The 27,834-nt window shown below is 37.6% G+C and overlaps 1 protein-coding gene across 1 annotated transcript in view; it reads left to right on the forward strand.

The window, feature by feature from the left end:
• Khc-73 (Kinesin heavy chain 73) overlaps window positions 1-27,834 on the forward strand; it is a 959,680-nt gene that overhangs the window by 895,124 nt on the left and 36,722 nt on the right. Inside the window, exon 40 of the mRNA XM_090386270.1 lies at window positions 15,851-16,051. Within this exon, the coding sequence (XP_090242396.1) occupies window positions 15,851-16,051 (201 nt within the window). The remainder of the gene's footprint in view (window positions 1-15,850; window positions 16,052-27,834) is intronic.

Consider the following 27,834-nt stretch of genomic DNA (forward strand, 5'->3'; position numbering starts at 1 on the left):
TGATGTTCCAGGCACAAGTACATTTATTACTTGCAGGGTAGTGGACATCCCTTTGGATTCCATGGCAGGTAGGGAGCCTTTGGTACTGAATAAAGGAAAAATTCTCCTGAATCCTCATAATGTCAATCCTTCTTCTGGTACCCCAACAAAGTTCCTTTCAGGGAAAATGTTGCTCTTTTTCATCCAGAAGGGTTGGTGAAATTGGCTATATCAGCCAGATGACTTCGTTCTGACAACATACTTGCAAAGGCACTCAGAACAATTCCTCTGAGCCATGTCTATTTGGAGGAATGTCAATCAAATGGTGGGTGGGGTGTGTGTGTGTGTGTGTGTGTTTGGTAGTTGTTGGCGCATCGGCTTCTGTGGCCATAATGCACCTCCCAAGGTTTTTGCAGTGCTTTGATCCAAGCCCAAGGCCGGATTCGAACCCGCGACCTTTGGGTTGCCAGGCAGGCACTTTACCCACCCGGCTAGCCCTGTGTGTGTGTGTGTGTGTGTGTGTGTGTGTGTGGTAGCACTCTACAAGACACTGGTATGCTACTGCACACACACACCTGTGGGTTTTCTGTCACGTATTCTCAGAAAATAGGATTTTCTCAGTATGTCTGAAGAGAAAATCTGTTCTGAACCGAAAACTTAAGGTGTAATAGCTATAAAATAAATAGTAATAGCTGTGATATTGAATTAGAAGACACCAGTGTCTCCTAATTCAATCACAGCTAAGTATCTTTTCTACCCTATATAGTCATATATACCAAATCTTCTAAGGTGTTTTAAGTGCCAAAAATATGGACACCCTATATATATATATGGCCGGTCATGATGCTCTTTACATATGCTCAGTGTAGTGTAAAAGGCCTTGTAATTAAAGTGTCTTCTGCCCCCAGAACTCAAGTGTCAACTGCCAAGGAGTGCATCCTGTGTACTTTTGCACATGTCATATGATGAACAAGTCATTGCCAACATCAAGTCATTCACTGTCATCTTAATTTGTGAATATATTGAGAATATCATACATCAAATGCTATCAGTAACCAATGTCATACTTTATTGGCTACTGATATTCTACCCAAAATCATAAGCATGTAAACAATGAGCAGAATGAAAGATCTTTGACCTGCAATAATGCCAAAAAGAAAAAAAAATAAAGCATGAAATCAATTTTGTAGATATTCTACCACTGCCACTCTCATCTTATACAATAAATTAAAATCAAGGGCTTATTATATAATAAAAAAGACCAAAAAATAATCCTTCATTAAATTTTCCTCCTTAATCAATAAATTCCAATTCAAATTAATCAGGAACCAGGTCAGACAACTCGGTGGCAAATTTCCTCCAGTCATCTCCACAATGAAGAAATAGAATGAGCTATAACTATTTTCTTTTCATGAAATTGCAGATACTTTTTAGCTGTGATTGACTTCTAATTCAATCACAGCTAAGTATCTTTTCTACCCTATACAGTCATATATACCAAATCTTCTAAGGTGTTTTAAGTGCCAAAAATATGGACACCCTATATATATATATATGTGTGGGACATCAGTAAACATAGAATAATCATAATCCTTGCATTTATTGATGTCCCGGCTGTCTTATATCTAATAAGTTGGTTTTTTTACCAGTTGCTACCTTTTCTTTTAAAGGTACTTCGAAGGCTGAGCCTGATGAGCACTTATTTTTGGATAGGAAAATGTATTATGCTGATAAGATGCCATAAGCATTCATTTGTTCTGCATTCAGGTTAAAGGTTAAAAGGTATTATTTTATGTAGTCCTTCCTTCATATCATTCATTTTTAAAGGATGCTGTTAACACCCATTGATTTTCTTATTATAAAAGAAAATATAACTGTTGATGGTCCTGCTGAGGTTTTTCACAAACTGAATGGATATTCTACATCTACATTCATTCACTTGTGAGATTTTTTTTTGAGATGAGTATGCCAGAAGTATGTCAAATTCTAACAGGGAGATAAATGATTTTGTGATAACTGAGAGGAAGGTGGAAAAAAAATTGTTGAAACTAAAAACGAATAAGGCACATGTTATGGATGGGATCTATCCAATTATATTAAGGGAGGTGAGCAAACCTTTAATCATAATTATGAAAGCATCCTTGGATTTGGCAAAGATCCTATGGAGATTAGAGATGTGTAAAAGTTTCCCCATTTTATAAAGGCATATGATAAGTGCGAAGTTGGTAATTACAGACCTGTAAGCTTGACTTCTGCTCCAGGGAAAATAATGGAGTTACTGGTTAAAGAAGTAATGCAGGATCGTCTATACAAGAATGCAGTTATATGGTCCTTGAGGTTGTCGCAGACATTTTCTCAGATATGCCAGGCAAGCTGTGCTTGCTACCTAGGAGTCTAAAACGCTGATGGAACTGATATTCGGGCAACACCCAAGTCAAGTGACCTCATTTCAGTGAAGTCCGGACACTGTGACAGCAAAATCCTTTGCTTGCACCTTCATGATGACGGAACTGTTAGTAATCCTGGGCAAGCACACTGTGGGGGTGACCACCCAGGTGTGAACCAACCTAAGCAGGGGTCGAGGTGTAGCACCCACACCACATGGAGGGATACCACCCTTCTGTGTTACCAGGCAAAACTAAGTGGTAGATGACTCTCATCAACCGGTGCAATACCACCACTTTGCTTATTGTGGAGGCTTGAAGTGGTGGAACCCATGTTTAGTCTCCAGAGCTAAGTTCCGGTCATCCCTCCCCCATCTCTTCCAGCATGCAGTATGATTAATGTCTTTTGAGGTTATGATGAACACCATGGCGAGATGTAAACTTCCTTACATTCCGAGGGTACAGCTCTAAAACGAAGTTTGCAGGCCGGCCGCTAGTTAGTACACCCAGCTGAACCTATTGGTAACTCTCTAGGAGACTTCCAGATCAACTAGTGTATAATCTTGCTGCCTCTACTTTGCCAGATAGTGACTGGAGGCAGTCCAAGTAGTGTGTATGTAGGAGAGATTTGAGTATATTCTTACCATGTGTATGCCATATACAAAAATTTCAATACTTCATACAGCATGTTCCCCCCACTTTTTCTTACTATTCAATACACCGTGAATTGTCAAACTAATAAAGCAAACTTATCTGTGAGAAAAGATCTAAACCTCCCAAACACTTCCTAGTTCATTTCACAAATATACATAGTCTCAGTTCCAATCTCAATGATGTCCATTTCCACTTACAGTGGAAATGGACATCACTGAGCCAAACCCCATGTACTTTTCTGACAGAATCTCAGTTATCGGTTGATTCAACCACTGCTCATCTCAATTGCCAAATTATTCGCTGTATGATTCCTTTCACCTCAAAGGTGATACTTGTGCATATGTCCATTCCGATATTCCCTGTCAGAGACTTGGTAATTTGGAATCTCCTCGTTTTGATTTTCTCTGGTTTAAAATCTCTCTGGCTCATTCTGTCAAATTCATCTGTTGTCTCTACCGTTCTCCCAACTCCCATAATCACTTGGAACTCTTTGACTTCCTCTCTTTGCGACTTGACTTTCTCCAGTCCAACTTTCCTAACAGTGAGGTAATTTTCCTTGATAATTTTAATGTTCACAACTCCAGCTGGCTTCCATTTTCTAGTCACATAGACCATGCTTGTCGAGATTCTGAGGCTTTTGCAATAACTAAAGACCTCACACTGATTGTTCATTTACCTACTAGAATATCAGACAATCCTAACTATACAGCCAACACACTTGATCTTTTTCTCACAACAACTCTTCTAAGTACACGGTCAAAGTGAGTGGTCCTTTAGGCACCTCAGATCACAACTTGGTGATTGTCTCTTCTCCAATGGAGTCTTTATCTCATGGCTATTCCCACCCTCATGTTGTTTGGCATTACAAGAATGAAAGTCAGGATGACTGCAAGATTTCTTTGCTTCTTTTCCTTGGTCAGATTACTGTTTCAAAACTTCAGATGTCAACATTTGCTCAGATCGTGTCAGTGAAATTATTTTTGTAGAAATGGAATCCTTTATTCCACATTCCACGTTAAAATCTCGTCCTTTGTCTAAACCTTGGTTTTCCAATAAATGTGCTAAGGCTGTTCAAGAGAAGAATGTTGCATATCGTAATTGGCTTGTTTCCAATTCTTCAGTTTCATTTTCTGCCTACACCAGAGCTCGCAACAATTGTGAAGCAGTTATGAATCAGTCCAAACTAAATTTTGACTAAATTTTGAACAGGCTAAGAGTAGGAAACTTGCTTCTTGCCCTAATGGTAGCCGAGCATTCTGGTCTCTTGCCAAAGTTATTAGCCGCAACCTTTGCCCATCTGAGCTCCAACCTCTGTCAAAACCAGCTGATTCTGTTGTCACTTCAGCCAAGGATAAAGCTGACTTGTTAGCATCCCATTTTTCTTCCAACTCCTGTATTAATGATCTTTGTAAAACACCTCCCACCATTCCCAACACGCTCCATTCAATGCCTCCTGTGGTCTTCTGTCAAAAGAATGATTTCAGAAGGATTTTTACGAATTTTGATGCTAAGAAAGCTCCAGGTCCTGATAGTATTTCTCCACTTGTTCTCAAAACCTGTGCTCCTGAACTTACTCCTGTTCTTTGCCATCTTTTTTCACTTTCTTATTCCAAAGGTGTTTTTCCTTCTGTTTGGAAATTTGCTTATATCCAGCCAGTTTCTAAAAAGGGTGACAAATCGCTCCCATCTAATTATTGTCCCATTGCAATTACTTCTATTCTTTCTAAAGTAATGGAGAAATCAATTAACCACCAACTCTTAAAACTACCTAGAAACCTTCCGTTTGATCAACAATCACCAGTATGGGTTCCATCAGTGTCGATCCACCGGTGATGTTTTGGCTTATGTTACCCATTTATGGACAAATTCAACGGAAACTTCGGTGAAACACAAGCAGTTACTCTTGACATCTCAAAGGCTTTTGATTGTGTTTGGCATAAAGGTCTTCTAAACAAACTTCCATCTTATGGTTTGCCAACTGGGAGTCTGCTGACGAGGCTAGTACGGGCCAGACGTGTTCAAAGCCGCTAAGTGGATTTTTCTTATTTATTGATTTGAAATTATTGTTTTTCTAAAACTTTTGATTTAAATTTAGTAGTATAGCATTATTTTGTGATATTTCTGATTAATCTGGTGTATTTATTCTTTACTCGGCCTTGTAATTGCATAAACGTATCGGTAAGGGTATCAAATCCACGTGTTACAAGTTACAACTCCGCTGAACGAGAAGTTTTTTTAGCCAAATTTAACCGCTTATTGAATATCTTTTACATCAAATTATTTTTTGTAAGTAGCTTATAGACCTAGTAAGGATCGTTGGTTTATTCTGAATTGGGACAGCGAGATTTGAAAGTTAATTAATACTTAAGTGTCCATAGATTACCGTTCGTAACTTCCGCCTTTGTCTTTGTCATACGATCATTATATATCGAACCTAGATAGCGTTAGTATAGTATACGTTATAATATTTTCAGCGATCGGTAAAATCTATTAAACTTGTTCAACTTCGTTGGCATTTAAATTGCACTTTTAACTAAATACATATACCGACTTAGATTACAAACGTAATCTAATAAATACGTATAATTAATTAATACATAACTGATACGGAAGTTATATAAAGGGAACTCGTAGATAATTAATACTTGACTGATTGATTAATACTTGACGCTAAAAATATATATCCCGTTATAGCTGTGTTGGGAGATAAGTTAGGGTTATAAACTGAAATTGAAATTTATTTAAATTAAAAGTAATCATGACTCAGACCAGAGCAGCAAAACAAAAGGCTCAAGCTAATGGAAGTGCTGTGGCTCAGAGGAGAACTGAGGGGGGCAGTTGCCTTCTGAGTCAAGCCTTCTAAAATGCACAGCTTGCATGATGTTTGTGGAGCATTCAGGTACGGGACATGATATTGCCATGGGGGATGTCTTTGTGCGTGCACGATGCAAGGAGTGTATCGAAATCAGGCAACAACTCAGCGTTCTTATGGGCCTATATGAGAGCTTGAAGGACAGGGTGGATGCCCTCGAAGGAACTAAATTGAGGGGCCCATCAAGCTCTCAGCTGCCCACATCAACGCCAGAGCTTGCACTTGGTCATCGTGAAACACAGCGGCAACCCCCAAGGCAGAAAGCGTTGGTCCCAAAAAAACTAGTAGTTGTTGGTGACTCTATTGTCAGGGAAACGGGGAACATGCTTTGTAAAAAGGATAGGTGGAACAGGACCAGGGTATGTCTGCCAGGGGCAAAGGTTGATGACGTTGTAGAGAGATATCATCTTTTAAGGGCACAAAAGGTGATATAGTTGTACACGTGGGCACTAACGATATCAAGAGTAGGAGACCGGCAGAATTGCTTAACAAGTACATGTCACTGTTGAAAAAAAGCCGTGAAATAGGGTTGAATTTGAAAGTGTCTGCAATTCTGCCCAGACACGATAGGAGGGAGTATATGATGAGAGCCTTGTCGATCAATTCGGCCCTGGAAAGATTGTGCAAGGCTCAAGGGGTAGAATTTTTTTCAGCCTGGACTGTACTTGTTAACAGGAGGGATTGCTTCTACAGGGATGGGATACACTTAAATAGAAAGGGTGCAAGAATATTTGCTGATGCTATCGAGGCAGTGTTAGGTGGGTCGGAAAACTGCTAGCTTGGGGGGATACAAAGACAAATAGATTAACAGTAGCCACTGGCAGAGGTGAAAGAGATTCTTGCACTGCTTCTATTGGAATGAGCAGAAGCCTGAAAAACAAGATTCAGGATATTTCAGAGACTGCTGGGAGTCATTGTGGTACAAGTAAACACATGGGTTGTGTTAGGGTAGCTAAGAATAGAAATAGGTGCATGTATACTTGCTTGTACACCAATGCTAGGAGTTTAGTAAATAAATTTGATGAATTTGAGGTATTGCTCAAAACATCAAAGGCTGATATTGTTGGGATATCAGAGACTTGGTGTCACACAGATATAAGGAATGCAGAACTGGAATTTGGGGAGTACAACGTCTACAGAAAAGATAGACTGGATAGGAAGGGAGGAGGGGTTATGCTATTAGTTAAGAAACACATAAAAACCAAGGAAGTGAAGCCAGTGGACATCGCTGGACAGTGCAGTGTCGAGTCAGTTTGGTGTGACATAAACATTAGGAGATCAAAATTGAGAGTAGGAGTGTGCTATAGGCCTAATGACTCTGATGAGTATAATAAGAAACTGTACAGGGAAATAGAGTGGGCCAGTAAATCAGAGAGTCTTATAATGGGAGATTTTAACTTCCCAGATATTGACTGGAATTTGTGGGCTGGTCACTCACACACTAGCAAGGCTTTTGTGGATTTATTGGATGATTGTTTTCTACATCAGCATGTTCGGGAGGCAACTAGAGGGAGGAATACTCTTGATTTGATTATCAGCAGTGATTCTTCATGCATTAAGAATCTGCAGATAAATGAACCACTAGGTGGCAGTGATCACAGTGTGCTGAAGTGGGATTTACTCAAAGAGGTAACTGTAACTAACATTAGGGGTAAAGGGAAGGGTTATTGCTTTCGTAAAGGCGACTACGATGGACTGAGACAGTATTTAAATTCTATACAGTGGGACCAACTGATGATGTTACCAACAGTAAATGCAAAATGGGAAGCATTCAAAGAACTTATCTTGGAAGCTACTAGACTTTACATACCAACTAAGAAATATTGTTCAAGGTTTAGACCTAAATGGATGTCAGATGAACTGATGAGGCATATGGCAGAGAAGAAACATGCATGGGATACATACAAATTAACACATGACACAGAAGCCTATGATAGATACAAGTTGATCTGTAACCAAGTTACAAAGGAGGTTAGGCAGGCGAAGGCAGATTACGAGAAATCTTTGGCAAGGGATGCAAAGAAAAACAGCAAAGAGTTCTTTACTTATGTAAACTCTAGAAGGAAGGGGATGAATCAGATTGGTCCACTTGATATCGATGGGTCAACTGTTGATGATCCTGCTCAGGTAGCTAACAAATTAAATGAATATTTTGCATCGACATTCACACATGAGGAGTTATTTAGCGAGGGGAATGCCAGAGGTGTATTCAACTCTAGCAGTAAGCTAGAGAATCTTGTAATAACTGAGAGTAAAGTGGAGGAGAAATTGTTGAAGATAAACACAAGAAAGGCCCCTGGGGTGGATGGGATCTATCCAGTTATATTAAAGGAGGCAGCAAAGGAAGTAAGCAAACCCTTAGCCATAATTATGAGAGCTTCCTTGGACTCAGGGGAGGTACCCATAGACTGGAGATGTGCAAATGTGACCCCAATTCACAAAGCATTAGCATTAGCATTAGCATTAGTAGAGGCATTTGATGCAAGAAAGCAAGCTTATGCAGCATCAGCCAAAAAAAAAAAAAAAAAAAAAACCACTTCCACTTCACCCCTCTGTTCGTTCAAAATACTGAGCCTTAAACTTATTTAGGCTATCAACCTCCACCACAAGGGATGGAAGTCTGTTCCACCAACCAAGGCCGACCGGGCTAGCCGAGTGGGTAAAAGTACCTGCCCGGCAACCCAAAGGTCGTGGGTTCGATTCCCGCCTCGGACTTGGATCAAAGTACTGCAAAAACCTTGGGAGGTGCAATATGGCCACAGAAGCCGAAGCGCCAACAACTACCAAATCAAAAAAAAAAAAAAAAAAAAAACCACCAACCAACCACCCGCTGGCTAAAGGCAAATTTCCGCACGTCTATCCTACATCTGTCTTTTCTCAATTTGAATTTATGCCCTCTCAGGTGATTTTTCTGAGCTAGAGGAAGAATCCCATCAGCATTGAGCATGCTTAAACCATTCAAGGCTTTATACACCTCTATCAGATCACCTCGCTGGTGCCTAGTCTCCAGACACTGTAATTTGCAAAACTTAAGCCTTTCTTCGTAAGAGCATCCCTTTGTTCCATTCACTAATCTTGTTGCCCTTCTCTGTACTCGTTCCAGCAGCTCTACATCCTTCTTGAAATGAGGCCTCCAGACCTGTATACAGTACTCTAGGTGTGGCCTGACCATCGCCTTATACAATGGAATAATCACCTCCTTATCCCTGCTGGAAAAATTCCTGTATATCATTGACAATACTCCATGAGCTACTCTTGCAGCCCGTCTGCACTGCTCAGAGAACTTCATATCTGCCTGCACAACCACCCCCAAGTCCCTTTCATTCTCTACCACTGTCAGTGTTGTACCACAGAGTTGATACGTTGCTCTGGGGTTGCTGTTTCCCATGTGTAGTACTTTACATTTGTCAATGTTAAACTTCATTTGCCACCTCTCAGCCCATCTGCTCAACCTTTCCAGATCCTGTTGCAGCAGCATAGTGTCAGTAGTGTCCTAAAGGAGGATCAAAAGCTGACACAAGCAATTATAGACCTGTGAGTTTAACTTCTGTTCCAGGAAAATTAATGGAGGCACTAGTTAAAGAAGCACTGCAGGATCATTTAGACAAGACTTCAGTTATAGCTCGGACACAGCATGGTTTTGTTAAGGGGAAGTCTTGCCTGACCAATTTGATTGGATACTATGATGCAGTCACAAAGGAACTGGATGCAGGGAATAACTTTGATATTATATACTTGGATCTTAGAAAGGCTTTTGATACTGTTGCACATGGAAGACTGCTGCACAAATTGGAGCAGTGTAACATTGGAGGCAAACTGCTGCTGTGGGTAAAGGGGTGGCTGAGGGGGAGAAGACAGAGAGTGGTAATCAATGGACACTGCTCGTCGTGGACTAATGTTATTAGTGGAGTCCCTCAGGGCTCAGTGTTGGGTCCATTATTGTTTTCTGTATTCATAAATGATATTGATGATGGTATATCAAGCTTAATGTCGAAGTTTGCAGACGATACAAAGGTAGGCAGGGTTGTCAAGGGCACTACTGACACTATGCTGCTGCAACAGGATCTGGAAAGGTTGAGCAGATGGGCTGAGAGGTGGCAAATGAAGTTTAACATTGACAAATGTAAAGTACTACACATGGGAAACAGCAACCCCAGAGCAACGTATCAACTCTGTGGTATTACACTGAGAGTGGTAGAGAATGAAAGGGACCTGGGGGTGGTTGTGCAGGCAGATATGAAGTTCTCTGAGCAGTGCAGACGGGCTGCAAGAGTAGCTCATGGTGTATTGTCAATGATATATAGGAATTTTTCTAGCAGGGATAAGGAGGTGATTATTCCCTTGTATAAGGCAATGGTCAGGCCACACCTAGAGTACTGTATACAGGCCTGGAGGCCTCATTTCAAGAAGGATGTAGAGCTGCTGGAACGAGTACAGAGAAGGGCAACAAGATTAGTGAATGGAACAAAGGGGTGCTCTTACGAAGAAAGGCTTAAGATTTGCAAATTAGTGTCTGGAGACTAGGCACCAGCGAGGTGATCTGATAGAGGTGTATAAAGCATTGAATGGTTTGAGCATGCTCAATGCTGATGGGATTCTTCCTCTCGCTCAGAATAATCACCTGAGAGGACATAAATTCAAATTGAGGAAAGACAGATGTAGGATAGACGTGTGGAAATTTGCCTTTAGCCAGCGAGTGGTTGGTTGGTGGAACAGACTTCCATCCCTTGTCGTGGAAGTTGATAGCGTAAATAAGTTTAAGGCTCAGCTGGACAGGTATTTTGAACGAACAGAGGGGTGAAGTGGGAGTGGCTTTTTTTTTCTTTTTTTTCTTTTTTTTTTTTTTTTTTTGGCTGATGCTGCATAAGCTTGCTTTCTTGCATCAAATGCCTCTACTAATGCTAATGCTAATGCTAACTGATTTCTGTAATTGGTTATCCATTTTTCTCTCTGACTGCTCACTGAAGGTAATGGTAGATGGCTCTCTGTCTTCTAACTTCTAATGGTTTGCCAACTGATTTTTGTAATTGGTTATCCATTTTTCTCTCTGACTGCTCACTGAAAGTAATGGTAGATGGCTTTCTGTCTTCTAACTTCTAATGGTTTGCCAACTGATTTTTGTAATTGGTTATCCATTTTTCTCTCTGACTGCTCACTGAAAGTAATGGTAGATGGCTCTCTGTCTTCTAACTTCTCCACTAATGCTGGTATCCCCAAGGTTCAGTTCTATTCCCCACCCTTTTTCTCTTGTATATTAATGACCTTCTTCCATTGACTGCTAATCCTATCCATAGTTTTGGTGTTGATAACACATTGCATTCCACTTTCCAGTTTGAGAAACCGTGCCCTGCTCAATCAGCTTCAACTTCTCAAATATCTGCTGCCAATTCCTTAAATGCTGATCTCCAGGTAATTCTCCAGTGCGGCAAAGATAACTTAGTTGATTTTAATTCTTCTAAAACTCAGTACTGTCTTATATCTCGCAAAAAGGATTCTTCTGCTCCTATGCTTATCTTTGGTGACACTCTGATTTCTAGGCAAGATGATATTGTTATATTGTTCCAGATGTGGAAACAGTATTGCAATATAGTTCCCCGATCTGGGATGGTGCTCCCAAAACCTCTCTCAGGCTTCTAGATTTCATTCAGAAGAGGGCAGTTAGATTAATTAATGACTCATCTCTATCTGTCTCATAACCATATGGCTAATAATAATAATAATAATTTCTGCTGCATGCCTTTTCTACAGATACTTCCATGGGTATTGTTCTTCTGAATTGGCTTCTATAATTCCCGCTCTCTCTCTCTCTCTCTCTCTCTCTCCCTCTCTCTCTCTCTCTCTCTCTCTCTCTTTTTCAAAACAGTCTGAACACGCTCCACCAGCCAACATCCATTTACTGTCCATCTTCAAACTCACAGGACCAACTTTTCATCTTCCTTATGTATTCGTTCAGCTGCCGTTTTCTGGAACAACCTTCCTTCATACATATTTCCTGAAAATTGCAGTCTACAGAAGTTCCAAGTCTAATGTCAATAAATATCTTCTTTTGTCTTCTCAACCTCCAACCCATGCACGGTACTAAGTATTATAGGTTCTAATACCTCTTGTGTTTGGAGTTTTCATTAAAAAAAAAAAAAAACTGCACATGGATTTATTAAGGGTGATCTTATTGATTGAATCAATTGAACCAATCTGATTGAATACTGTGACACAATAACAAAGGAACTGAATTCAAAAGGTAATTTTGACATCATATTTATTTAGATTTCAGAACAGCTTTTTCCAGATGAAAAATTAGGCAAATGTACTGAGAAGTTGCAGTTAAAGTTTAACATTGACAAATGCTAGGTACTGTATATGGGTAGTAGTTCCAGAATACCATAATACCAACTGTGTGCACACACTGAAGGTAGTATTGAACAAAAATGACCTGAGTATAGAATAGGATATCTGAATGGAATTTTGTCAATGATATACAAGAATTTTGTGAGTAGGGATAAGCAGATGATTATCCCATTTTATAAGGCAATGGTTAGAATGCATCTTGAGTACTGCACAGATCAGAAAGCCTCATTTTAGATGTGGATCTGCTGGAATGAGTGCAGCTAGGTGATAGATGACTCTCATCAACCGGTGCAATACCACCACTTTGCTTATTGGAGGCTTGAAGTGGTGAAACCCATGTTTAGTCTCTAGAGCAAAGTTTCTGGCATCTTTGCCCCTCCCCATACTTCTCCTTCAACCAATGCACGGTACCAAGTACTGTAGGTGATCTAGTACTATATTTTATACATTTCGTGTTTGGGATTTTCGTAAAAAAAAAAAAAAGAGAGAGAGAAAAACAACAAAAGAGAGAGAGAGAGAGAGAAGAGCAACAAAAGGGTACTCTTAGCAAGAAAGACTTCAGTTTTGCAAATTGTAATGCAAGATATGATCGAGGCGTTTAAATCTTTAAAATGGATTGATTAAGCCAAATGCTGATGGCATTTGCTTAGACAACACATAAAGGGGATTATAAATTTAAAATGAGGAAGGTTTTGCAGAATAGATATGTGAAAATTTGATTTCAACCAGAGAGTAGTTGATTGTTGAAGCAAACTTTATCTAGTGTCAATGTGTCAATGGTTAGTTTAAATAATTAAATTTATTCAGACTACCCATTATAACTATTACCTCCAGAAGAATTAGACAATTATCAGAGGGGATGGAGAAATAATATCAGTAGGGTGGTTTTATTTTTTTTTTGACTGATGCTATATACGCTTGCTTTCTTGCATCATTTCCCACTACTAATATAAGGAAGCACAAAATGATGGAAGAGTGTTAAAAAAAATAATTGTAAGATGAAGGATGGATATATATTTCTTAAACAATTACATAAACAATAAGGACTGTTATGAAAACAAGGCTTAATTTGAAACTTTAAATTTAACTAGAAAATACAGACACAATATTAAGCCGAGTATTCTGGTCTCTTGCCAAAGCTATAGGCTGCAACTTTTGCCCATCTCTGCTCCCACCTCTGGGAAAACCAGATGGTTCTGTAGACACTTCAGCCAAGGATAAAGCTGACCTTCTAGCATCCCATTTTTCTTCCAACTCATGTATTAATGATCCTTGGTAAAACACCTCCCACCATTCCCAACACGCTCCATTCAATGCCTCCTGTGGTCTTCCATCAAAAGGATTTTGATGAATTTTGATGCTAAGAAAGTTCAGGTCCCGATGGTATTTCTCCACTTGTTCTCAAAACCTGTGCTCCTGAACTTAGTCCTATTCTTTGCCGCCTTTTTTCACTTTCTTATTCCAAAGGTGTTTTTCCTTCTGCTTGGAAATTTGCTCATATCCAGCCAGTTCCTAAAAAGGGTGACAAATCCCTTCCATCCAATTATCGTTCCATTGCAATTACTTCTACTCTTTCTAAAGTAATGGAGAAATAAATTAACCGCCAACTCTTAAACTACCTAGAAACCTTCCGTCTGATCAACGATCACCAGTATGGATTCCATCAGTGTCAATCCACTGGCGATATTCTGGCTTATGTTACCCATTTATGGACTAATTCAATGGAAAGGTTCGGTGAAAAACACAAGCAGTTGCTCTTGACATCTCAAAGGCTTTCGATCGTGTTTGCATAAAGGTCTTCTAAACAAGCTTCGATTTTATGGTTTGCCAACTGTTTTTAGTAATTGGTTATCCAGTTTACTCGCTGATCGCTCACTGAGGGTGATGGTAGATGGCTCTCTGTCTTCTAACTTCTCCACTAATGCCGGTGGCCCCCAAGGTTTAGTTCTTTCTCCCACTCTTTTCATCTTGTATATTAATGACCTTCTTCCATTGACTGTAAATCCTATCCATAGTTTTGCCAATGATAGCACATTGCATTCCACTTTCCATTTTGAGAAACCTTGTCTTGCTCAATCAGCTTCAACTTCTCGAAAATCTGCTACCAATTCCTTAAATGCCGATCTTCAGGTAATTCTCCAGTGGGGCAAAGACAACTTAGTTGATTTCAACCCTCCTAAAACTCAATCTTGTCTTATATCTCACAAAAAGGATTCTTCTGCTCCTATGCTTATCTTTAGCGACACCCCGATTTCCAGGCAAAATGATATATCTCTTTTGGGGATTACCCTGACTTCTAATCTCTCTTGGCTCAAGCACATTACAAATATTGCTTCCTCTGCATCTAAAAAACTTGGTTTTCTCTTTCGCTCTCAGTGTTACTTTTCTTCCAAACAGCAGCTCACTCTGTATAAATTGCAAATCCGCCCAGCCATGGAATATTGTTCCCACATCTGGGGTGGTGCCCCCAAAACCTCTCTCAGGCTTCTTGATTCCATTCAGAAGAGGGCAGTTAGGTTAATTAATGATTCATCTCTAACAGAGTCTGTCCACTTGCTGTCTCATAGACGTACTGTTTCTGCTGTATGCTTCTTCTACAGATACTTCCATGGGCACTGTTCTTCTGAATTGGCTTCTATAATTTCCGCTCTCTTTTCCAAAATAGTTCGAACATGTGCTGCCACTAGCCAACATCCATTTACTGTCCAACTTCAAACTCAAAGAACCAACTTTTCATCTTCCTCGTTTATTCATTCAACTGCCGTTTTCTGGAACAACCTTCCTTCATACGTATTTCCTGAAAATTACAGTCTACAGAAGTTCAAGTCCAGTGTCAACAAATATCTTCTCTCATCTTCTCAATCTCCAACCCAAGCACGGTACTAAGTACTATAGTTTTTAATACTTCTCGTGTTTGGGGTTTACATTAAAAAAAAAAAAAAAAAAAAAAAAAAAAGCATTCCTGGCACTTAGAACTGTGACTTTTAGTCCACCTTTAATACCCCAAACAATAACTAGCACTGGTGAGACTTTCATTATGAGTTTAGGTGAAATTTTGAATCACTCACCTTGGCAGCACCACTAAGGCTTGCAGTTCTCATAGAAATGACTGTACAGATTTTTTCACTTTTCACAGAATTTTGTTGTTTTCCAATCCTTACTTCTAGGAGAAATTCAGATCTTGATTTATTTCTCTTTGCCAGCCATTTCATGTCTTCATTTTGAATTCCTATGAAATTTGTGGAGCAAAAAGCTTAGGTAAATGATTTCTATTTAGGTTCATGTTTTCTATTTAGACACTAAAATCACAACAAACTAGAGAATACTCAAATATTTTATATGACATTAATGTTTGCATTAGAAAATTTCTACCCTAAAACTAAATATATCCAAATAAAACTCTCTGTATAAGATAATCAGTAAATCAGAATTATTTCATTATTACATTCACATGTATACAAGGATAGTGAGAATGACAAGAATAGAAATTTTCATAATACAAACTATACTACCCCTTCCAGGTTAAAATAAGTCACTGATCATACAGTTATTCTCTATTAAATGTTAAGTGTCTTAATTTCTAAAAATTTTTTAAACATTTATTTATATTTTTCAGATCCAGATGATAGTCTCAGCATAAGTTCCTTTGGTAGTCGAGCTGATCTTCATTCCATTGATGTGGCATTACCTCCTTGGGTCACTCTAGGGGAAAGTGTTATGATTAGCCCTTATAACAAAACTGGAGTTGTTGCCTTCATTGGGCCAACTGAATTTGCTCCTGGAGCTTGGGTTGGAATTGAATTAGATACTCCAACAGGTAAATATTTATTCAGTGCTTTATTTCTTATAGAGTTGCATTTTATTTATTAAAGACTCATTTGTGAACTTTAATTAAGGCCTCTGGTTTTAATATAACTGTGATCCATTGTTTTGGGATAATATTCAGCAGGATGATGATTTCATAGAGCAAGTAGATTTTTTCAGTTACCTTGAATATTAGTTCTTTTATTTTCAACCTTTAAACTTAAAAATAAATAAATAAATAAAACAAGTTTATGCTTGTGAGGCACTACTGCTACCTGAATAATTCAGCCAGAACAAACAAAAGAAAATGCTAAAGGGGGATAATAAAAATAAAATGGATGGGTGAAATGGGAAGGTTTTTTTTTTTGCTGATGCTATATAAGCATGCTTTCTTGCATCATATGCATCTACTAATGCTAAAACAGAAAATATAATGAAATTTAAAACCATTACTAACTCTGGCAAACGAACAGCATAGAACCTCATGCAAAGTGGTGCAACTACAACCCTGGTGCTAAGGTATCTATACAATTGCAATCATAAAAACAAATGTCAACTTTCATTTCAAGAAGGAAAAGAAAAATTAAAATTATGAAAATAAATGTAGAGAAAGATATGGGGGAAAGCATCAGTTACTGTAGATCCCAACGGTTGTGTTTCAGACATTGCCTGTTTGTGAGAAAAGCTGACCAGTCCCCATACAACCAAGAATGACTGATGAACAACAAAAAAGTACTTTAGTATGGGCAACACCTGTAAAACGTGAAGAAACATGGGAGTGAATTAAAAAAAATTTAAAAATTTCAAGCAAGAACTAATTGTTAAGCAATATGAAAAATAAGACAAAGAAATAAAATAAAAATAGCACACTCAATATTTGGATCACATTATGACCTTTGGGATCCACAGTATGTTTATTCGAATATGTGGGTTGCAGAATTTGGAAACTAGACACCTTAGAGGAGATTTGATTGAGGTGTTTAAGGCTGTGAGAGGCATCAGTAAAATGAATGAGGACGGAATTTTCAATGTTATAAATGATGCTAGAACTAGGGGACATAAATTCAAGTTACGGGGGAAATGTTTAGATTGGACTGGAGGAAGTTTTATTTTAGCCAACGAGTTATAAATTACTGGAATAAGTTGCCTACATGGGTGGTAGAGGCTGACAGTTTGGGGAAATTCAAAGGTCATCTGGATAGTACCTTCGGGTTAGGAAATTGCATAGGATGATAGGTTTCATTTCCTTTTCTTTTACTAATTATTATTATTTATTATTATTTTTTTAATCATTGTTTTATTCCGTTTTTTTTTTTTGGCCAGTACAGCATATGCCATAGGCTTTCTTGCACCATGCGGCCATTACTAATACTAATACTAATACTATTCTACCTAAATTACAGCAAAATTGTGAGTAGCAATAGTACAACATAAGCCTTTTACGGTTTGAAACTTAATTACCGTGTGGTTTTAAAGTGTTAATTGATAATCTTACCTTCCATCTGATCAACGATTGCCAGTTTGGATTCTGTCAGTGTCGATCCACTAATAATATTCTAACTTATGTTACCCATCTATGGACAAATTCAATGGAAAAGCTTGGTGAAATTCAAGCAGTTGCTCTTGCCATTTCAAAGGCTTTTGATTGTATTTGGCATAAAGGCATAATTTCCATCTTATTAGTGACCTTCTCCCATTGACCAGAAATCCTATCCATAGCTTTTCTGATGATAGCATATTGTATTCCACCTTCCAGTTTAAGAAACCTTGCCCTGCTGAAACAGCTTCAATTTCTCAAACATCCAATACCAATTCCTTAAATTCTAATCTCCAGGTAATTCTCCAGTGGGGCAAAGATAACTTAGTTGATTTCAGTCCTTATATCTTGCCTTATATCTTCGATGACACTCCGATTTCCAGGCAAGAGCATATATCTCCATGAGGATTACCTTGACTTCTAATTGTTGTTGTTATTTGTTTTTAGGAACATTAGCAGCTAAGGCCATATTGCTCCAGGGATATGCGGTAGTCATTCTCTGACCTTTCCGCATCCTCTGTATTTGGTGGTCATGGGCTCGAACCCCGGTCTAATTAAGAAGCGTCTGTTACGCATTGCTGCTCCTGCCCACCTGGCTATGGAGGTGCCCTGACTTCTAATCTTTCTTGGTATAACCACATTAGAAATAGTGCTTCCTGTGCATCTAAAAAACTGAGGTTTCTCTTTTGCTCTCAGCATTACTTTTCTTTCAAAACAGCTGTTCAGTGTGTTCGAATCTCAAACCTGCCATGGAATACTGTTCCCAGATCCTGACTGGTGCCCCCAAAACCTCTCTCAGGCTTCTGGATTCCATTCAAAAGAGGGCAGTTAGGTTAATTAATGACTCATCTCTAACAGAGTCTCTGTCTCATATTCTGTTCTGATTCTGCTGCATGTCTTTTCTATATATACATTAGCATTAGTATAGACATATGATGCAAGAAAGCAAGCTTATATAGCATCAGCCAAAAAAAAAAAAAAAAAAAAAGCTTCCCATTTCCCCCATCCATTCACTCCAAAAGTTTGTCTAGCTCAGCTTTGAATTTATTTAACAACAGGTTCATTTATTTTAATAGTTAAATTAAACTATTTAACTACAGGTCTGTAGTTAAATTAACTACAGATCTGTTAATTTAAACTTGTGTCCGGGGAAAATAATGGAATCACCGGTTAAAGAAGCATTGCAGGATCATCTAGACAAGACTGCAGTAATAGTTAAGACACAGCATGAGTTTGTTAAAGGGAGGTCTTGTCTGACCAATTTGATTGGATACTATGATATGGTCACAAAGAAACTGAATGCCAAAAATAATTTTGATATCATATACTTGGATTTCAGGAAAGCTTTTGATACTGTTGCACATGAAAGACTGCTGTACAAATTGGAGAGGTATGGCATTAAGGGTAAGTTGCTACAATGGATAAAGGGATGGTTGATTGGGAGACAACAGAGAGTGGTAATCAATGGACACTGCTCTTCGTGGACAAATGTTATTAGTGGAGTTCCCCAGGATTCGGTGTTGGGCCCATTATTGTTTTTTATATTTATCAATGATAATGATGAAGGTATATCAGGTTTAATGTCCAAGTTTGCAGCTGGTACAAAGGTTGGCAGGGTTGTTAACAACAGTAAAGACAGTATGCTACTCCAACTGGATCTAGATAAATTGGGAAAATGGGCTGAGAAGTGGCATCTGAAGTTTAACATTGACAAATGCAAAGTATTGCATATGGGTAGCAATAACCGAAGAGAAACGTACCAACTGTGTGGTACTACACTCAGGGAAGTGGAAAGTGAAAAAAGACCTGGGGGTAATTGTGCAGGCAAATATGAAGTTCGCTGAGTAGTGCAGACAGGTTGCCAGGGCAGGTCATGGAGTCTTGTCAATGATATATAGGAATTTTGCTAGCAGGGACAGGGAGGTGATTATCCCATTATACAAGGCAATGGTCAGGCCACACCTAGAGTATTGTGTACAGGTCTGGAGGCCTCATTTTAGGAAGGATGGAGAGTTGCAAGAACGAGTACAAAGAAGGGCAACAAGATTGGTGAGAGGAACAAAGGGGTGCTCTTACCAAGAAAGGCTTAAGATCTGCAAATTGCAGCCCCCGAAGAGTAGGCACCTGCGAGGTGATCTGTTTGATGTGTATAAGGCCTTGAATGGGTTGTGCAAGCTGAATGCTGATGGGATTCTTCCTCTTGCACAAACTAAGAACCTGAGGGGGCACAGTTTCAAACTGAGGAAAGATAGTTGTAGAATAGATGTGCTGGAATTTGCCTTTAGCCATAGGTGGAACGGGCTTCCATCCTTTGTTGTGGAAGCTAATAGCTTAAATAAATTTAAGGCTGAGCTGGACAGGCATTTGGAACGAATGGAGGGGTGAAATGGGAGGGTTTTTTTTTTTTTTTTTTTTTTTGGCTGATGCTGCATAAGCTTTCTATCTTGCATCATATGCCTCTACTAATGCTAATGTCTTTCCTCTTATGCAGCACCACATTATCCCCTATTAGCAGATTTTGGACCTTTTTTTTTTTTTACGGGATCCTTCTCCCCATGCCTTGAATGGCACCAAAACTTACTGATTTTGGTGCCATTCCGCTTATAACTTAGAACTACAAAGAGCTCTGAATAGGGATACTTAAATTATGGCCGCCCTGTACTATAGGTTATTAGAAGTAACTTCCCCTATTATGTTTGAGGTTTTCATAAAAAGGGGGAAAAAATTTTTTTTTACTTGATTACACCACATTTCTTCATTTTTCTAACAACTTTTGTAATATGTTTTTTTAAATTTCAAATATAGTTTTAAATATGTGTATACATATGCCATGTGATATTCCATCTACAAAGAGTCATTGTGTGTTTAGCCTAGAGTAAAGCTGTGTACATGGGACATTTTATTATGACTGTTTAAAAAGTAATAAGACAAGTATATGCAGCGTGATTTATTTAATCATCCAGTTAAACAAGTTCCCTTTCATGTATCCACTTTAGAATGCTCTGTATTTATCACATTCAAATAATTTATCACATTTATCATACTTCAAACCATTCTTTGATAACACCTTTAATTTCATATCCATGACCTTTATTCATATTTCAATCAATTGAAATTGTCTACCATTGAGATCTTACTTGAAAGGTCTTTTTTTTTCTAAAGGGATTTTTTTTGCAGAAAATCTTGTTGAAAGCTGATTTTCAACTGTCATCCCAACTAATGCAACATTACACTTGTTATACTTTAAGTATGTGCAATAGGCTGGTAATAGCAAAATGCAACTATGCTAACTGGCAATTTTTTTTTTTTTTTTTAATCTGTATCTGTGACTGCATTATAATTTTCTAAAACTGAAGTTCTATGATAAACAAAAATAATCAATCAGGTTATAAACATTTTTAAAAAAAATAGTAATTTTTTTATGATTAGGATATTTTATTTTCACATAGTTGGACTAACCACAGAAAAAATATTTTGTGAAAAAATCTGTTTTCATAGCTGCATTAATAATTTTCTATAAATGGAGTTTTGTAATAAATAAAAATGCTCACCTAGGTGAGCATTTTTAAATTGAGCATTTTGGTGAAAAATAAATAAATAAATAAATAATTTTAAGATTATGATACTTTACTGCTACATGCATTATAAAAATAATGCATATATAGTATTAGCCAAGAAAAAATAAATATTAAAAAAAAAAAAAAAAATCACTATTGATATCCAAATTATAACTACTAACTTAGAACACATAATAAGTTGAAAATGTAAATGCTTTATTTGTTTGTTTTGTTTTTTTTTTTTTTTAAACTAGACCACTAGAGTCTTGGTGGGAGAAAATGAGCCTGCAAAACCACTTAGGTTAAAAAAAATATATTTCTTAACTTTAACTATAGAGACTTTGGATACAATAATTTAGAGTTAAGGTGAGCATAGAATTGCTAACCAGAGAAAAAATACATTCAGTTATACTGACATGCAGCCATATAAATTCATAAATTTCAAAAATCACCCATTTATTATTGTTAAATTATTTTAAAAGTTTTTAATAAAAATTAAATTATTATTTAAAAAACTGCTGCAGTTATGAACATATTTTAAAAATATATGTAGTGTTAATAAATAAAAAAAAATTTAAGTGAAATGTTTTTAAATTTTTTAATGTTTTAAGTGAAATTTAATTTCTAGACCAAGAACTGGATTTAGAAAAAATTTGCTTTACTTCTGTTATTTTTCTGATAAAAATTGCAAAATCTCTGAATTTTCCAAAATTCAGAGAGATTGACAGCTGTGCATTAGCATTAGTAAAGGCATACGATGCAAGAAAACAAGCTTATACATCATCAGCCAAAAAAAAAACGTTCTCATTTTGCTCATCCACTCGCTCCAAATTTGTCTAATTTTGCCTTGAATCTATTTAAGCTATCAACTTCTACAACGACAGATGGAAGCTTGTTCCAGCAATCAACCACCCGCTGGCTAAATGCAAACTTCCGCACATCTACCCTACAATTGTCTTTCCTTAATTTGAATTAATGCCCTCTCAGGCGATTATTCTGAGCAAGAGGAAGAATCCCATCAGCATTGAACATGCCCAAACCATCCAAGGCCTTATACACCTCAATCAGATCACCTCGCAGGTGCCTAGTCTCCAGACACTGTAATTTCCAAAACTTAAGCCTTTCTTCGTAAGAGCAACCCTTTGTTCTATTTGCTAATCTTGGTGCCCTTCTCTGTACTCGTTCCAGCAGCTCTACATCCTTCTTAAAATGAGGCCTCCAGACCTGTATACAGTACTCAATGTGGGGCCTGACACCTTTGCCTTATACAAGGGAATAATTACCTCCTCATCCCTACTAGAAAAATTCTTGTATATCATTGACAAGACATCATGAGCTACTCTTGCAGACCATCTGCACTGCTCAAAAAACTTCATATCTGACTGCACAATTACCCTCAGGTCCTTTTCGTTCTCTACCACCGTCATGTAGTACCACACAGTTGATATGTTACTCTGGGATTACTGCTTCCCAAATGTAGTACTTTACATTTGTCAATGTTAAACTTCGGTTGCCACCTCTCAGCCCATCTGCTCAACTTTTCTAAATCCTGTTGCAGTAGCGTATTGTCATTAGTGTCATTAACAACCCTGCCAACCTTCATATCATCTGCAAAGTTAGACATTAAGCCTGATAATGATACCATCATCAATATCATTAATAAATACAGAAAACAACAATGGCCCCAACACTGAATTCTGGGGGACTCCACTAATAACATTAGTCCATGAAGAGCAGTGTCCATTGATTACTACTCTCTGTCTTCCACTCAACCATCCCTTTATCCATAGCAGCAATTTGCCTCCAATGCCACACTGCTCCAATTTGTGCAGTAGTCTTCCATGTGCAACAGTATCAAATATATTAGTTTATATAGAATATATTGGTTTGTTATCTAAAGTAATAAAAAAGGAAGAAAACATTGAAATATACCTTCAGTAAATTACCTTATAAAGTTGTAAATTTAATCAATAAACAAAAATAATCCAAGGCTAAAGTGTTTTGAGTTACATAGTTTAAAAAGTAACTGCTGGAGGTATTACGCTACAAGAGTTGTAGCAGATGATGAATGAATTGATGATAGTAAACTGTTCCATAAGTTAAGAGAATATTGAATAAGTAACTGCTTGGGAAGTAACTTCCCTATTTGAAATATATCTTTACTATTTTAATAATAATTATAAGACATTATGAAACAATATGTAGAATATTGTAAGAGATTAAGTAATACTGTTTTAATAATAAAGACATTTATAGAACTTCAGCAGTAAATTTTGACAGTGGAGTTGTGTTTAAGTTAACATATTAGAGGGACTGTACATTTATACCAATCATATTGAAATGAAGCAATTGGATTTAACAGTAATAATGACAATAAAATTTATCACTAATAATAACAATAAAATCTACCTTCCATGCTTATTCCTGTTGGATATTTCTTGGAAAAGGATTTGGTACCAAAGAGGCCGGACATTAATGATAAGGAAAAGAGTTGTACTCATATATGAATGCAAAGGAGCAGAGGTAAATTCAATATTTATAAATTATAGGATCAAAAAGGTAGTATAATTGACAATCCATTCAAAATGGCAGCCAAGTTGAAAAAGTATTTGCAACCATCTTTATTATTTAAGCCATGTTGGTACCAGGTGGAAATAGTAAAATCAAGTTGAAATGCTATAAAATAAGTGATATAAAGATATTAGAGATATATCCCCAGGGGATCACATCTGGTGAGTATGGGCTTGGCACACCCGGGGTCCTGAGCTAGATATCATCATTCTTCTATTTCTTGGTGATTCCTTTCTACTTCTCTCTCTCTCTCTCTCTCTCTCTCTCTCTCTCTCTCTCTCTCTCTCTCTCTCTCTCTCTCTCTCTCTCTCCATCAGGGTAACTTGGAAATTTATTTTAGCTAGTGCACCATAAGCCTCAGGCTTCCTTGCACTATATGACTAGTAATAATAATGTCTTTTTGAAAAGCTATTGAAGCTGAGAGAGCATAAAGTTATCTAAAGAAAGATCCAGCTTAATAGTGTGCATCCAGTTATACTGAAAAGGTGGAAAGTGCATCCAACCATTGGTAAACACAAATGTTAATGAGTTCATCATTGTACTCATAGATTCTTCTCTTGCACTGGAGAAGTTCTATCATCTTCCTAATCCATAAGGAAGGAGAAGAATAAGTGATGGGCATTTATACACCAATGAGCCTGGTTTCTGTGGTTGGTAAAGTTATGGAACCTGTAGTTAATGATGTAATACAGGACCATCCCAGTATTAATGGCATCCTACCATACTGAGTATGGTTTCATATGAAGAGGAAACCTTGCCTGTCAGTTTAGTAAATAAAATATGATGAGGTTGTAAAGCAGTTGGATGCAAGAAATAACATGGACATTATGGATTTTAGTAAGGCTTTTGATAGTTTCTTGTGAGAGATTATTGTATAAATTAGAGCAGATTTCTGGATAACAGGGATGATCCATTGGTGGATTAGAAGTTGAAAATGGTGTGACCACAATTACAATATTGTATTCAAATCTGGAGGCCACATCTAAAGAAATATATAGAACTTCTAGAGAAGGTGCAAAGAAGGGTGAAGAGTGCTGTACATTATCCCCATGAGGAGGGGCTTAGAAGATGTATTCTTGGCAACTAAATACCTTTTTTTTGGGAAGGGGAAGATTTTGGCTAAATTGAATAAGGCCCTGAGGGAGGAATATTCTCACTGCTGAGTGAGTCAAAAACCAGAGAGAACAATCACCCAGATCCTGAAGAGATGACAACCCATGTGTGAACCAACCAACATAGGCAGGGGTCAATGTGTGGTATCCACATCACCCATAGGAATGACCAACCCTGTGAGTCACTAAACCAGTGGTTTTCAACCTTTTTTTAATAACGGCACCCCTAAGTAATTTATTTTATTTTGCAGCACCCCTACACAATTTCCTGCCTGTTAGATCCAATTCTTTCTTTGTATAATTATATATCTATATATGTATATATATAAAATATTAAAAAAAAATATATATATATATATATATATATATATTTTTTTTTTTTTTTTTTTTTTATGAAAACCCCAAGCACGAGAGGTATTAGAACCTATAGTACTTAGTACCGTGCTTGGGTTGGAAATTGAGAAGACGAAAGAAGATATTTGTTGACATTGAACTTGAACTTCTGTAGACTGAAATTTTCAGGAAATACGTATGAAGGCAAGTTGTTCCAGAAAACGGCAGTTGAATGAATAAACGAGGAAGATGAAAAGTTGGTTCTTTGAGTTTGAAGTTGGACAGTAAATGGATGTTGACTAGTGGCGGCACGTGTTTGGACTGTTTTGGAAGAGAGAGCGGAAATTATAGAAGCCAATTCAGAAGAACAGTGCCCATGGAAGTATCTGTAGAAGAAGCATGCAGCAGAAACAGTACATCTATGAGACAGCAAGTGGAGAGACTCTGTTAGAGATGAATCATTAATTAACCTAACTGCCCTCTTCTGAATGGAATCAAGAAGCCTGAGAGAGGTTTTGGGGGCACCACCCCAGATATGGGAACAATATTCCATGGCTGGGCGGATTTGCAATTTATACAGAGTGAGCAGCTGTTTGGAAGAAAAGTAACACTGAGAGCGAAAGAGAAAACCAAGTTTTTTAGATGCAGAGGAAGCAATATTTGTAATGTGCTTGTGCCAAGAGAGATTAGAAATCAGGGTAATCCCCAAAAGAGATATATCATTTTGCCTAGAAATCGGGGTGTCGCTAAAGATAAGCATAGGAGCAGAAGAATCCTTTTTGTGAGATATAAGACAAGATTGAGTTTTAGGAGGGTTGAAATCAACTAAGTTGTCTTTGCCCCACTGGAGAATTACCTGAAGATCGGCATTTAAGGAATTGGTAGCAGATTTTCGAGAAGTTGAAGCTGATTGAGCAAGACAAGATTTCTCAAAATGGAAAGTGGAATGCAATGTGCTATCATCGGCAAAACTATGGATAGGATTTACAGTCAATGGAAGAAGGTCATTAATATACAAGATGAAAAGAGTGGGAGAAAGAACTGAACCTTGGGGGACACCAGCATTAGTGGAGAAGTTAGAAGACAGAGAGCCATCTACCATCACCCTCAGTGAGCGATCAGAGAGAAAACTGGATAACCAATTACTAAAAACAGTTGGCAAACCATAAGATCGAAGCTTGTTTAGAAGACCTATATGCAAACACGATCGAAAGCCTTTGAGATGTCAAGAGCAACTACTTGCATTTTTCACCGAACCTTTCCATTGAATTAGTCCATAAATGGGTAACATAAGCCAGAATATCACCAGTGGATCGACACTGACGGAATTCATACTGGCGATCGTTGATCAGACGGAAGGTTTCTAGGTAGTTTAAGAGTTGGCCGTTAATTTATTTCTCCATTACTTGAGAAAGAGTAGAAGTAATTGCAATGGAACGATAATTGGATGGAAGGGATTTGTCACCCTTTTTAGGAACTGGCTGGATATGAGCAAATTTCCAAGCAGAAGGAAAAACACCTTTGGAATAAGAAAGTGAAAAAAGGCGGCAAAGAATAGGACTAAGTTCAGGAGCACAGGTTTTGAGAACAAGTGGAGAAATACCATCGGGACCTGGAACTTTCTTAGCATCAAGATTCATCAAAATCTTTTTGACGGAAGACCACAGGAGGCATTGAATGGAGCGTGTTAGGAATGGTGGGAGGTGTTTTACCAAGATCATTAATACATGAGTTGGAAGAAAAATGGGATGCTAGCAAGTCAGCTTTATCCTTGGCTGAAGTGACAACAGAACAATCTGGTTTGGACAGAGGTGGGAGCAGAGATGGGCAAAAGTTGCGGCCAATAGCTTTGGCAAGAGACCAGAATGCTCGGCTACCATTAGGGCAAGAAGCAAGTTTTCTTCTGTTAGCCTGTTCAAACTCTAGTTTGGACTGATTAATAACTGCTTTACAATTGTTGTGAGCTTTCGTGTAGGCAGAAAATGAAACTGGAGAATTAAAAACAAGCCAATTACGATATGCAACATTCTTCTCTTGAACAGCCTTAGCACATTTATTGGAAAACCACGGTTTATTTAAAGGATGAGATTTTAAAGTGGAGTGTGGGATAAAGGATTCCATTCCTGCAAGAATAATTTCACTGACACGATCTGAGCAAACGTTGACATCAGAAGTTTTGAAACAGTAATCCGACAAAGGAAAAGAAGAAAAGAAGTTTCGCAGGTCATCCCATTGATATTTATTACAATAATATAATTATATTATAGTAACATCCCATATGATATTTATTACAATAATATAATTATAAAAGTTACATTTCATAATACAAATTATATATATACAGTATATAATAATTTTATTCTTTATATAGAGGTACAAATTAAAGATCAATTATAGATCACCACAAAATTAAAAAGATACTGTACACCTTTTTATAATGAAATAAACATATAAATTTAAAAAAAAAAAGTTTTAGTAACTTAAATAACAGACAGTTCCTAAATAAATCCCTCCCCCATTACTGAATTGGAAAGGGCAGTTGGTTACAAATCCCTTAGATATTGTCAACATGCTTGATGAAAATTTTGCCAATACATCTGCTAATTTTGCATACCCGATTACTTTCAAAACTCACAAGAATGAGACTGAAAAAACAAATCTAAACTTTTCCACCAATCATAGTGAA

The sequence above is a fragment of the Mastigoproctus giganteus genome, chromosome 12 (assembly GCF_048544385.1).
Source record: "Mastigoproctus giganteus isolate SK-2022 chromosome 12, ASM4854438v1, whole genome shotgun sequence".
In the NCBI taxonomy this organism is placed as follows: domain Eukaryota; kingdom Metazoa; phylum Arthropoda; class Arachnida; order Uropygi; family Thelyphonidae; genus Mastigoproctus; species Mastigoproctus giganteus.